The following is a 14,317-nucleotide window of genomic DNA, read 5'->3' as shown; positions in this document are numbered from 1 at the left end:
AACTGATATGCCATTTGAATTAAAACGATTACAATATCCTGTGCGTTTATCATTTGCGATGTCCATCAACAAAGCTCAAGGGCAAACACTTAACGTTTGTGGCGTGAATTTGGAGGAATTATGGCCAACTTTATGTTGTCTGTTCCAGAGTCGGTACCCCCAGCCGTTTGTTTATTCATGCTCAAAATGGAAAAAGAAAAATTATTGTTTATCCAAATGTTTTGGATTAATCTTATTGAAGTTGACATAAAGCCATAACGGCAGTGCATCTATATATATAAAAATGAATGCCATTTTCGTTGTGACTTTATAACTCAAGAATAGCTAGCAAATAATTAAATATATATATATTTTTTTTATAAATGAGTTTGATTTAATATTTCACTTCATACGTAGCGAAACACGTACCGAGCCGCTATAAACATTATATGTATTCATTGTATTGCTTTCAAAAAATCATAAAGTTCTGCTTATCTGTAACATCACATTCATTGACTGTTAGGCGGTACAAAGTTCGCCGGGTCAGCTAGTATACAAATAATTCTGCAAGCCAGCAACAAAATAATAGAACTAATAAAACATAAACTTTTCGAGGTCAAACAAATGGATCAGGTCATCATAATAGCAGACTATAAAGTATAAATAATCTTTCTAGACAGTACTCTGGGAATACCTTGACTAACAATAACAGTGGACACAATAGGCCTACTCCAATGGAAGTAGATACTATGAGTCGGGTTGAGGAACCGGTAAAAACAAACCTTAATGACTGGTTTTTTTTTCAATTAGCCTCGGGATATTATGATAAAAAAAAAGATATAATGCTAACACTGTTTGGGAAATAGTGGTGCACTTTAGTAGATCCAGGTTCCACTATTAGTATAATGAAAAAAAGAGCTTTGAAAATTTCAATTTACCCATTGTAGAGCGAGAGAGTACGGTTATAAGTACATTAAATGGCAATATTGAGAAACCAAATATTAAAGTAAAAAGTTCATGCCCTGAGGAATTTAATTAAGAAAAAAATGCTATGGTTAGATTTCGACAAGCCATATAAATTGTTATTAGGTATTTATTATTAGGATTTTATTTTCAACATTTTTTAAATTATTGATATGGAGAAAATGAATATAACTTTGAAAACCGGAACAATGATTCCCTTCCTTATGAAAACTGTTCAGGAACAGGTTTATCCATTGGAAGTGAGTGAAAAAAAAATATTGCACTTGATCATCTAAAATCAGATGAAAAAAGCAAGATTGAAATTCTATTAATCTGTGTGGTACATGAGATTAAGACCGAAACCAGCCAGCAAATAAATTCAAGAATCTAGAGACTACCTCCAAAACACGAAGAAGAGGTAAGAAAGCAAATGTATGAGTTAGAAAGTTATGGAATAATCCGAAAAATTAGGAGCAGGTATAGCTCACCTATTTTAATTGTACCAAAGAAAACCGAGGATTCAAATATTCTAAAATATAGATTAGTTGTTGACTATAAGAGACTTAACCAACTGACTGCCCTCTGCCAAATATTGATGGAATTTTGGATAAATTGGACAAATCGCAGTACTTTAGCAGCATTGATTCAGCCAATTTAAAAATTCAAGCAAGCAAATGTAGCTTTCTAAAGAAAGAAACGAAATTTTTAGGGTAAACATTAACACAAGATGGAATTGAACCTAATATAGAAAAAATTTGGCAATAAAATAATTAGAACTTCTGAAAACAGAGAGAGCTTAAAAGTTTTTTGGGCGCTACAAGGTATTATAGGAAATTTATTAAATACTATTCGAAAGTAGCATATCCCATGATAAAGTACTTAAAAAAGTAGTTTTGAAAATTTGAAATCCTATTTTAAAATTCCCTGAATATGATAAAGCGTTTCCTATTACAACAGATGCAAGTGATTACGCAATAGGCGCAATGCTTTCTCAACAAGTTCAGACAGTGTGCCACATTTCCAGAACATTAAATGACCATGAGCAGAAATATGCTACAACAGATAAAGAATTTCTAGCCATTATATATTCAATAAGCTATTTCAGGCCGTACATACATGGCGCAAAATTTAAAATTATTACTGATCATTGTCCGATAAAATATCTAGTTAATAAATATAAAGAAAAGGATTTTTCTCAACCCCACCAGAGACGGTTATTGAAACTCCAGGAATACAATTTTGAAATAGAATACTTAAATGGAAAAAATAATGTCGTAGCTGATTTCTTGAGTCGAATTGAGAACTCACCAAAAATAAAAGGAGGTAACGACAATGAATCCAACCTGGAATTGTCAGACACAATTCATTCAGCAGATGAAGAACTGGGGTCGAATCGTTACATCCGTGAACGTATCACTCGTCACGTAAAAGCCTGTATTTCGTATTATGACATACGTGATCTTAACGCTTCTATCGTAATCTAGCATGATGACATACGTGAACGAGTCCGTATCCGTTCATTCGAATCGTCATTCGAATGCAAATCGTAATAGACAAATTTTTAGAAATGTGAGCAAATTTTTTTAAATTTTATGTTTTTTATAATTTTTAGTAATAAAGAACACAAATAAGAAACCAATGAATGGAATATCTCATTTAAAATTACAAAAAAAAAAATATTTATATGAACAAATTTTTTGTATTTTAGTTGACATTAAAAATAAAATTATTTAGAAGGTAAAGGACATATACATATTTGAATTAAATTTATTAAAGTATACATTATTTGGTCTCCTATCGTTTGGTCGATTGCGGTGAGGCGGTTCGCTACCCCGTGCCCATTTCTTGTGTGTGATAAGAATCGCAATTTTGATCGGGTCGTAACTTATTGTAAATTTTATGCAGATTTTATGTAATGCCTCACAAACGTTAGTAAATCTTCCACTTTTGTGGGGTGATACCTTTCTCTCTTGCCATATCATATATGCTATTATTGTATGCCTAGCAACAGATATGGCTTTTCGCCAGTAGGTATTTTCTCTGCAGATTTTTCAGCCGATCCACTAGATAGGAAAACATCTCTCCCGGCTCACATGAAAAGTATTTTTAAACTTTTCATCCGTAAAACACTCAACCTCATTTTCCCGAAATTTAGAAGTTTCCACCTATGAATTCAGAGTCACTTTATAAGCTCAAAAAAATGGTTGAGTCATACCAAAGACCAGGATACACGGTGCCTGAAATCCCTTTTCTCCAGGCAATACGTCTATAATAATGAAGTCATTTTAATTCTCGTAGAGCAAGCCTTTTCACTTTCGCAATGCCTTACAGAGTAACCTCTCTGTTAGAGTACTGTATTCACTATTTTTTCTGCAATTAGGAAGAGTTGATTTTTGACATTTTCAATTAGAAGTCAAGTATATAGAAACCCTTGCTTATTTTAAACTATACTGGAAGAAACTAACTGGCTGCGATTTAGAATAGCATCTCTCGAATTAAAATAAGTATGGTTCTCCAGTTAAAGAATAAGTATATAAAATGGGTAAAATTTAGTGGATATAAAAGTTAAAAATATAAGTGTAAGATTTATTATAAATCGGAGAAATACGCGTTTTAAACAGTTGAATTTTTAAACTTTAAATGCAGATATCTCAAAAACCATAAGTCAGCGGCAACTATATATACATATATGTGACCTGGACTACGAAAAGGGGGCTAACGTGCGAAAACTAGTTTTCTGGGAAAAGCTGTTAAAAATAATCGTCAGTTTCTCGTTATCTCATTAATTGTTCTCCTTTTTTTTGACACCCCTTTTCGTAGACCAGGTCACATATATGTATATATTTTCTTGATCTGGAGCACCTCTTCTCTCCGTACATACCCATTTTAACCCCGAAATCGGGGGATGCTATTCTAAGTTCTAGCCTATATAATCATAGGAAAATTATAGTTTTCGAGATAGTTGCGTTTAATGTTTAAAATTTCAACTATTTAAAGTACGTATTTTTCAATTTAAAATCTATTTTATATTTATATTGTTCACCTTGATTAATACAATGCATACAACTAAAGCACATAATGTAGTGCAAAAATAGTTTAATTCAATAAATAACTCATTGTTTAAATATATTTATTCACACAATAACAAAACGGATGCAAAGTGACCAACATGACCAGTGTTACCATCTTCATTTTTCAAACGAACCAAAACAGAAATCATAATAAATGATGGACAGTGAAAAATCTTTCAGGATTTCCCGACCGAAGGTCACCAAATCAAAAATAATTCTACGCGAAAAAAACTGAGAACTCCGGTGTTGATCCGACCAGGTTTTTTTTTAAGTGCGGCCGGAGGTCGCCAACACAAACCGGAGTTCTACGAAAAAAAGCAGACAACTCTGGTGTTGTCAAATGGCTATTTTTTTAAGCGTAATGCATAAATGAGTTCGACGCGAAAGACTAATAATCAGTTTTATAGTAAACTTTGCGTAAATGTCATTCCTTATTGAAAAATTCAGAAATTTGTCTATTTCTTATCGTGAACTCACATGGGAAAAAACACCAATATTAGAAACTTATGGTTTATGTGATATTTGCATTTAAAGTTCAAAAAATCAACAATTTAAAATGCGTGTTTCTCCGATTTATAATGCATTTTACACTTATATTTTTAACTTTTATATCCACTAACACTTCACTAATTCGTTTCTAATCATTTTATAATAAATAGTGCAAAAATAACTTTAATTCCATATCAAACTTTAGTTAAAATCCATTTATTCATAAAATAAGAAAATGGTTGTTAACAAGCAAAAAATTAGTGTTACCATATGTTGTAATGGAATAAAAATAAGAAAAAAGAAAGATTATGACGTCATAACTAAATTCATTATTGGGTGATGAGTAATGTAAATTATATTTATAGTAAAATAAAAATGAATTATCTTGAATATTTAGTGTGCTTTTAGTATCATATTGAAAACATAAGAAAAAATTTATTTTAAAAAATTTAATACTTTATTAATATTATTATTGTCACTCGAAGTTGGAACCTCAAAAAAATGCACGTGGGTGACCCGGGTGATTTTGGCCCTTGATGTTATCTGAAATCAAATATTCTTGATTATTCTTATCGCGGGATTCTGTAACTAGTCTCTAGTCTCTATTTGAGGCGTTTTGAGGTAAAATCTCAATTTGTGACTAGTTACTATTCACTAAACAGTCTCTCCCGTTAGTCTCAAAATATTGCCTCAAATTTGAGACCTGGTAGTTAACAGGTCACAAAACCAAAAAGAACTCTTATCTGCCATTTTGAATATACTGAATAGAGTTCATCATAGATATTAATCGATTGTCGTTTTTTTATATTTTGTAAGCAACTCAAACACGAAAAAGTTAAAAATAAATCAATTTTACATAAATTTCGAAAATATTATGAAACAAAGTCAACATATATTTTTACTTTTATTGGTTATTATGTTTTTTTTGTTATAGACAATTTAATATTTGTTATCGACATATTTATTTTCATTCAAGGGTAAAAACATCTCTGAATAATGAAATGTAATAGATTCTGTGACTGTCACTTACAGAACAGCAAAATCGTCTCAAGTCTCAAAAATTGTCTCTAACTTAAAATCTCAAATTTAGAGACTTGAGACTGTGTCACCGTACAGAATCGCACGGTTCATCTATACACATGTCATTCTGGTCAGAACTACTGAAGTTAAATTTCAAGAGTAAATAACAAAATGGCGGGCTTTGAAAAAAAAATTATTTTTATTTTAGCAAAGAAAGAGTATTAAAATAAAAAGTTAGGGGTGAAAAAAATCGTTAGTACCGACGAGAACTATAAGTGTGTAGAATAGCCTGTTAAAATTTAGAAAAAAAGTTAGTACTCGGGCCGGGGTTGGGGTCAAAATTCTGCTTTTTTGGAAATTCTGCATTCATAATTCCGGAAGTCGGAACACCGGCAATCAAAGTTATGGAAGTCAATATTCTGGAATTCAAAATTCTGGATAACGAAATTCTAAATTGCAAAATTCTGAATGACAAAATTCTGTAATTAGTGATTAAAAATGCGTGTTGATAACAAAAAAGTGCGCACTTTTTTTTTATCAACACGCATTTTTAATCATTAATTACAGAACTTTGCCATTCTGTAATCATATGTTTTATTGCCTAGTAAGTAGTTTTTTACAATTGCATGATTGTATTTGTTATTGTTATTCCTTTGTTTGTTGTTGTTCATTTACTTTTTTGTACTACCATAATGATTTAGTTTAGTATGTACCTACATATACATACATATATGTACCGACTAAGCAATGTGTTACTGCAATTTCATTAATAAAAACGTGCTAAATATTTTTGTGAAATGATGGAAAATATAACTGTGGTGAAGTCTAATAAAGGAAAAGACATGTTAAACGTCGACGGCTACTTTTTCTATGTATTTGGAACGAAAAAATTAGAAAACATTTAACTGGACTTGTTCTGAACGAATTAAAAACAAATGTACCGTGCGTATTGTCACACAATTCGATGGCTGTGAACATGTTATACGAAAAAAAAGAAATGAATCTATTTGGTCTTTATTTGTTAATAATGTTGTTTTTTGTCTTTCTGATAAACATGTTTGAATTTTGGAATCATTTTGGAGGTCATGTTTTGTTTATGTTATATTATTATGTATGTATAAGCAAATTTATATAAGATACACGATTTGGCTCAAATTTTGGGGAAAAAATTTCCAGAATTAATTCTGGAAAACGTAAATTCCGGAATTATGAAAAACCAGTCGGCGTATGCCGACGATATTGATATCATCGGCCTCAACACCCGCGCCGTTAGTTCTGCTTTCTCCAGGCTGGACAAGGAAGCACAGAAAATGGGTCTGGCAGTGAACGAGGGCAAGACGAAATATCTCCTGTCATCAAACAAACAGTCGTCGCACTCGCGACTTGGCTCTCACGTCACTGTTGACAGTCATAACTTTGAAGTCGTAGATAATTTCGTCTATCTTGGAACCAGCGTAAACACCACCAACAATGTCAGCCTAGAAATCCAACGCAGGATAACTCTTGCCAACAGGTGCTACTTCTTGGACTGAGTAGGCAATTGAAAAGTAAAGTCCTCTCTCGACGAACAAAAGCCAAACTCTATAAGTCGCTCATAATTCCCGTCCTGCTATATGGTGCAGAGGCTTGGATGTTGTCAACAACTGATGAGTCGACGTTGCGAGTTTTCGAGAGAAAAGTTCTGCGAAAGATTTATGGTCCTTTGCGCGTTGGCCACGGCGAATATCGCATTCGATGGAACGATGACATTGACATAGTTCAGCGAATTAAAAGACAGCGGCTACGCTGGCTAGGTCATGTTGTCCGAATGGACGAAAACACTCCAGCTCTGAAAGTATTCGACGCTGTACCCGCCGGGGGAAGCAGAGGAAGAGGAAGACCTCCACTCCGTTGGAAGGACCAAGTGGAGAAGGACCTGGCTACGCTGGGAATATCCAATTGGCGCCACGTAGCGAAAAGGAGAAACGACTGGCGCGCTGTTGTTAACTCGGCTATAATCGCGTAAGCGGTGTCTACGCCAATTAAGAAGAAGAGAAGAGTTTTGAAGTGCAGCCAAAAAAAGCAAAGGAATTGCGGAATTCCGATTTCCAGAACTTTGTCGACCCAGAATGTTGATTCCGGAATTTTGACTTCAGAATTTTGATTTTAGAATTTTGACCGTTTCCCCTCGGGCCGATCAGAAAAACACTATTTTGAGAAAAACGCGTTTATAGTTCAACAACTCCGAGGCGCTCTAGAAAACTCGTTATAACTGCCGAAATATTTCGAATTCCTGTCTGAAATTTTCACCATACATTGTACTTTCAAATTAAGCAAAAACAAATTTTCGATTTTTTGAACCCAAGTTACCAGACTACTACCTTAAATCTCTTTAGAAATTATCTAAAAATATGTCCCCAAAGTTATAGATGGGAATTCGAAATATTATCGAAGCTAGAAGGGAAATAGTGACCGAGCGTTTAGCAGATATACAGTGTCGGACAAAACATATTGGACTGATGGCTATTATTGCTTAAAACTTGACGTATACTTCAAATTACAATTTTAGATATAAAAAAAGTACTTAAATATAAAGGGATATTGTTTATTTAGTGAAACCATGAAAAGCCTTGTAAATTTTTTTAATATTTTACATTTTATACGAAAAAAATTACAAGTACCCAATATTCACTGCGACAAAACATATTGGACTAGTCGCAGTTTTTCGTGATAACTGTCGAAAATCCCGTTATTTTCTGACGATTTTGCATTCTTTGCGCAAATTGAACAACGACATAAAAATTCAACATCATTTTAGTTGTACCAAGTATCTTCACATAAAAGGTTGTGACGCGATAAAAATTTTACTTTCTTCAAAGAAATAAATAAACATACAATTCAATTAAAACAATTAATTATTAAAGACTACAAGAATGGATTATCACAAAAAAACATTTGTAACAAATTTGATGTGAATAAATCAACAGTGAGCTTTATTAAAAAGAAATTTAGGGAGAGTGGATCTGTGAAAACTTCCCATCGTGGATAACGGCCCAAAGCTACAACACGATATGACGATTCTAGAATACTTAGATAACTAAAAAAGTTTCCTGATAAGTCGGCAGCGAGTGTCGTTAAAGCCTTAAATTTGAAAGTTAGCAGCCGTACAGTACAAAGAAGAGCGTGTGCAGGTGGGCTGACAAGTTATAGGGCAGCTAAAAAAACCTGTTATATCAAAAAAAATCGAATAAAACGATTACAATTTGCTCGGGAATACATAAACTGGTCAGTGAAACGATGGAAAACAATACTTTTCTCAGATGAATCAAAATTTAATATGAAATATTCAGACGGAATGAGAAGAGTTCGCCGACCAAAAAATAAGAGGTTGGATCCGCGATACTGTCAAGGCACGGTTAAGCATGGAGGAGGTGGCATTATGGTATGGGGATGTTTTTCCGGGTTTGGTAAGGGACCTCTTCATCGAATCAATGGTATTATGGATCGATTCATGTACAAGGATATCCTTGAGAACGTGATGCTTCCCCATGCCGAGTGGAATATGCCACTTTCATGGTCGTTTCAACACCACAACGACCCAAAGCACACGTCGAAACTAGTGAGAAATTGGACCGTAGCTCAAAATATTAATGTCCTAAAGTGGACAGCTCAATCGCCGGATCTCAATCCTATTGAGAATCTTTGGGAGATAATAAATAGAAGGATAGACAGAGAAGGAGTGAAAGGAAATAAAAACAAATTGTTCGAAGCTGCAAAACAAGCCTGGTTAAGCATTCCACAAGAAGTTATTAACAATCTAATAGCTTCTATGCCAAATAGATGCAGAGAAGTAATTAAAAATAATGGTTATGCTACAAAATATTAAATAACAATAATTATTCCAATATGTGTTGTCGCACTGAATATTGAATATATTTAATTTTTTTCGTATAAAATGGCATGGAGTTAAATTTTTTTGGTTTTGTATGCTTTCATAAAATAAATAGTTATCCTTCATATATGAGTGATTTGTTTATATTTAAAATGATAATTGCGAGAATAGGGAACGATAATGAAATTCGTAAGTATGAGTCCAATATGTTTTGTCCGACATGAACGCTTGGGCAAAAAGCGAAAACTTTGAAGCGCGATTTCTCGGTTTTCCATTTTTACAATTATTTTTAATTGGCGGGCAGGATAGAGAAAAACTAAACGTCGCATGGAATTGAGGCAAAGTTTAGTATCTTTGGCAAAAAATTATCTTCTGTTTAAACTAAAAAAACTAAGAAAAGTCAAGTTTGAACATATTTTTAAACAACATAAAATAAAATTTTTTGGTCAAAACCACTTTTTTTCAATTTTTAAAAAATTTGTAAAATTTTACACTTCTTTTGGATTCCTCTTAGTTTAACTAGAAGATAAATTATTAAAAAATATGAATCTCTTTGAATATTTTGTTTTGATAGAAATTGCGACCTGCATCCTGCCCGCCTTCCGTAAAAATTCACATGTGAGATGCATCGGGCAATTGCTTCCCAAAGGCAGAATATCAAAGATTTCGTATCCAAAAAATTTATGAAAGATTTTCAAATATATAGCTATAAACCCTAGACATTTTGCATGAATCAATTATTTTTTTCCCTCCCAAAAAAATCTTCAAAAAAATCGTTTTTTTTTTTGAAACCTCTAAAGCAGGCCTTAACACTTGCCATTGTTCGATGTGATCTTCACCTTCACCGTTCGGCAACACAAGAGGAATGAAATTTGTGTGCACACAGCGCCATATACGACACACATGTGTGCACACCGATCGTAAAAAATCAAACATTTCCGCGAACATGGATCGGTATGCCCACAAGCCCATACACGCATGAACCGCAATCGCACACATACCGATTCCCCTATTCCCCGTTGCTTCAGGCGTTTCCATCTGGGGCACATGACGCACAAATGCTGCAACCCTGACGACAGGTCGTCCCTGTGTACACGTTGTGGAGCCGGTGGACATGTAGCGAAGTAATGCAATAACGATCCTAGCTGCATGCTTTGTAAAGGAGCACACTCAGCCTTGAGTACTACTTGCCCCAAGTACTTGGAGATGGCGAAATCTTTAGGGAAATGAAGATTTTGCAATTAAATCTAAATCAATGTGCTGGAGCACAAGATCTGCTTGAACAGACAGCATTTGAAGAAAACATTGATGTCGCTTTATTAAGCGAACAATACTCCCAGCGTTCGGAAAGCACTTGGACCACAGACAAAGCCGGAATAGCTGCAATACGGTCATGCAAAGGACAACCATTTATATCTCGCTCCAGATATCATAACCTTTTCACATGGGAAAATATACGTGGCATATACTTCGTTAGCTGCTATGCTCCTCCCAGCGCCTCTATTAAAGATTTTGAAGAATTCCTCCTGGAACTTGCTCTAGAAACCAGAGGCAAAGCACCAATTATAATCGCAGTCGACTTCAATGCGTGGTCGACCGCTTGTGGTAGTAGGCGCACAAACCACCGTGGGCGTCTACTACTTGATCGAGCGAGCTATTGTATCGAAACAAATTTCGTGACGTTTCGAGTAGCCGGATCGCCGCACTCGATACGAAACGAATCTAAATTAGCTCACTGTAACAGCCCTGGCCTATCTATAAATGGCATTTACGAAGTGTCAAATTGTGAAATCAAAACAAAAGAAATCAAAACAAAGAAAGTTGTTGAAGCCGTGCTATATTTTTTTATAAAGGTCAAATACTATTGTTTTTCTCAAAAGTGATGCATCCAATAATTTTTTTATATTCGTCTTCGGAATCTGAGGAAGAAAACGTGTAGCAAGTCATAAGGAACCAAATGCGAGACAAAAGCAATCCCTTGGCATTGCCAGAGGCAGCGTAAGGAATTAGAATTGTGTTTAAATTAATTTCAATTCCCTACATGTTTATATTTACAGCTTCAGGAAACGGTTCAGACTCTCTAAATGTGCATTTAACTACGTATTGGCTGAACTCAAATTTGAAGGGCATTTGTCAACCGCAGTAGCACCAATGATTCAACTGGGAGCGACTTTGTCCCTTTCGGCTGACTTTTTGATAGGAATATGTCAAAGCACTATTTGCAAAATAATAAAAAATGTAATCAGCGAAATGGAAACAAAGTTGTGCCCCCAATTTATTAAATTCGTGCCAGACATTCTTTCGGAATGCACGAAATCGTTTGTTGAAAAATACAAAATTCCTGGAGGTAAGATTAGCGCTTTTATTTTGAGTAAAATGTAGCGCTTTTAAAGCTGAAGCATACTTAACATATTTAAATATATGTTTATGCATGCAGTTATTGGATGTATTGATGGCACGCACTTTGGGCTGCAAAAACCAACAGTAAATGAGCACATGTTCTTCAACAGGAAAGGATACCATAGCCTCAACTCAATGATAGTAGGTTGCATATAAAATATATACACATACACATACGTATACTTATAAACTTTAATTTAATTACAGATATGTGACCATGAATACTGCATTTTGGCCATTGACTCAAAGTGTGGTGGAGCCGCACACGATTCCTTTGTGGGGAAGCATTCGGTACAACGAAAGTTTTTGGAGGAGCAATTTAACCAAAATAACTTCAAAAATGTTTGGCTTTTAGGTAATATAACTTTTTATTGTACTGTTATGCATATATGTACCTTAATTTAAAATAAATTTTTCGTAAATCAATAGGAGATTCGGGTTATCTCTTGGAGCCGTGGTGTTTAACATCATTCAGGAGCCCTGAAGAAGGGTCTACTCAAGCTCGGTTCAATGAGGCTCATTCTAAAGCAGAGCCGCTCAAAATAATTCATGCCTATACTCGGAGTATAGGCAAGCAAATGCAGTCGAAACATGTACGCTATGACGCTAATTCTGCCAGCGTCAAAAATACACTCGAAATACAGGAGTTCAGTTTCAAATAAGCATATAGAGGACTTAATGAGAATCAAAACAAAAAAAAAATCAAACGATCTTGAAGTCGATATGGAAAAAATCATGGAAAGTTTAAAAAAATTAACAAACGTATTTGCTGTTTTTGTTGTTATTATTGTTGTTCTTAATTGCTTTTTTAATCAAAAACCATATTTTTTTATTTTTTTATTTTTTTCTAAATATTTAATAACAAAATAAACAAATAGCACGATTTCACTCAGTGTACTAAGCAAGCGCACGCACACAATCATACGCTAGCAGATATCAAATGTGTGATTGTATGCGTTGGTAAATAAATTGCGCATTATTTTGAGCGGCTCTGTTCTAAAGATCGCTGTGTGGTTGAAAGAACCATTGGTATCCTAAAGGGCCGTTGGAAAATTCTCAGCAATGACAAGAGAAGCCGTTACCAACCTGAAAAAATGGCACAATACGGGAATGTATGTGCAGCGTTGTATAACATTTGCATAAATTTCAAAGATGCGTCGTATTGCAGACATTATGCAAGTGAAGCTATTAATACAGAAGTGGATATGGGAAACGAAACTCATTTAACCAAAATTGGACACAAAATTCGAAACCATATATAATGTTGGCGCTAGAAAATACAATTTGAATAAAACAAGTGTATGTATATTTATTATTATTTGTATGTTGTATTGTATTGTATTTAAGGCTTCTAATTGTATTCGGTTAATTTGCAGCTCTATTGCTTTGACTTCCATATAAGCTTTGTGAGCTTCCTCTTTCATTTGCATCGACCTCTCCTTCAAAGCTATAAGCTTGTCTAGTTTTGCGCCTATACTCTGCTGGTAGCTTTCAAACGCGATCATGTTTTGTTAATGAGGGCAAGCTTTTTATCGGCAGCATCCTGTTTGCTCCTCTTCGTAGCGCTGCGACTAGTAGAGGGTTTCGGTGGAACGTTGTCTTCGTCACTGTATAAAAGCTCTGCCATAAGCTTTTCGACGGGCTCTTTTTCAGGGGTGGAGTTGTCAAAAGTTCTTACTTCTCCCAAGCCTTCTATCGCAACGTCCATGCCGGTAGCCTGATGCAGTTGCTCCTCTGCTGTTGTTAGGTACTTTTCTTCGTAAGGACCACCACCAGTTCGTTGCTTCAACGATTTGTTGAAAGGCAACTTCTTTTTGATGTTGTTCTTTTGATCAGCAAATACCTAAGTGTACATGTATATAGAAAATAACATTTGTGTTAGTAAATTTGCTAAGACACTTATCAAAAGAGGAAATGCATGGAGATCTACGTACTTTCCGCCAAGACTTAGCATCCTTCATTGGTGGACCGGCCGCATTAAGCAGGACCGCCAAGGAGTCCCACAATTTATTGGCAGCAGCTTTGCCCCGACCACAATTCGGCAACATATTTTTGGCCAAATCTTGATGCCGAAGCATGTATTCGGCCATTAAATTTTTTTGTCTCATGTTGAGTTTATTAACATTTGTCCTAAAAAAATGATTCTATTTATAAAATAGTCAATAACATAAACGTTAACTTACATTTTATTTGCTTTTGTCTGAGTAGACTCACGACGTTTGAAAACTTTTGAATTAACGATTTCAAATTATCAATCGATTGACATTTCGTTAGGTTCGTTTGAATTACAACTCGTTATCGAATGACGGAATGTCAAATTTCGAACAAGTGTACTCGATAACGAGTGCCGCAATCCGAAAACTGGAAATTTCGAAGAATTTTACTCGTTCACGAATGCCGCGATTCGGGCCCTGGCATGATGACATACGTGAACGAGTATATAAACGTATCCGTTATTACCAACCGTAATAGACAAATTTATGGAAATGTGAGCATTTTTTTTTAATTTTATGTTTTTTATAAT

General features: G+C 34.5%; 1 protein-coding gene and 1 long non-coding RNA gene across 2 annotated transcripts; one reads left to right on the top strand and one right to left on the bottom strand.

The window, feature by feature from the left end:
• The first annotated feature begins 11,697 nt into the window (after positions 1-11,697).
• On the top strand, positions 11,698-12,018 carry LOC120779456. The gene is made up of 3 exons (XR_005705661.1): positions 11,698-11,740; positions 11,831-11,934; positions 12,001-12,018. It is a non-coding gene; the product is annotated as an uncharacterized LOC120779456 (long non-coding RNA).
• A 1,118-nt stretch (positions 12,019-13,136) lies between these two features.
• On the bottom strand, positions 13,137-13,885 carry LOC120779667. The gene is made up of 2 exons (XM_040112026.1): positions 13,728-13,885; positions 13,137-13,636 (listed from the first exon to the last, which is right to left on the bottom strand). The coding sequence occupies exons 1-2, from the start codon at positions 13,881-13,883 to the stop codon at positions 13,295-13,297; spliced, it is 498 nt and encodes a 165-aa protein (XP_039967960.1). The 5' UTR covers positions 13,884-13,885; the 3' UTR covers positions 13,137-13,294.
• Positions 13,886-14,317: the final 432 nt, after the last annotated feature.

This window comes from Bactrocera tryoni, unplaced genomic scaffold (assembly GCF_016617805.1).
Source record: "Bactrocera tryoni isolate S06 unplaced genomic scaffold, CSIRO_BtryS06_freeze2 scaffold_11, whole genome shotgun sequence".
Classification (NCBI taxonomy): Eukaryota; Metazoa; Arthropoda; class Insecta; order Diptera; family Tephritidae; genus Bactrocera; species Bactrocera tryoni.
The sequence above is the reverse complement of the archived record's forward strand: the minus strand, read 5'-3'. Positions and strand labels throughout refer to the sequence as shown.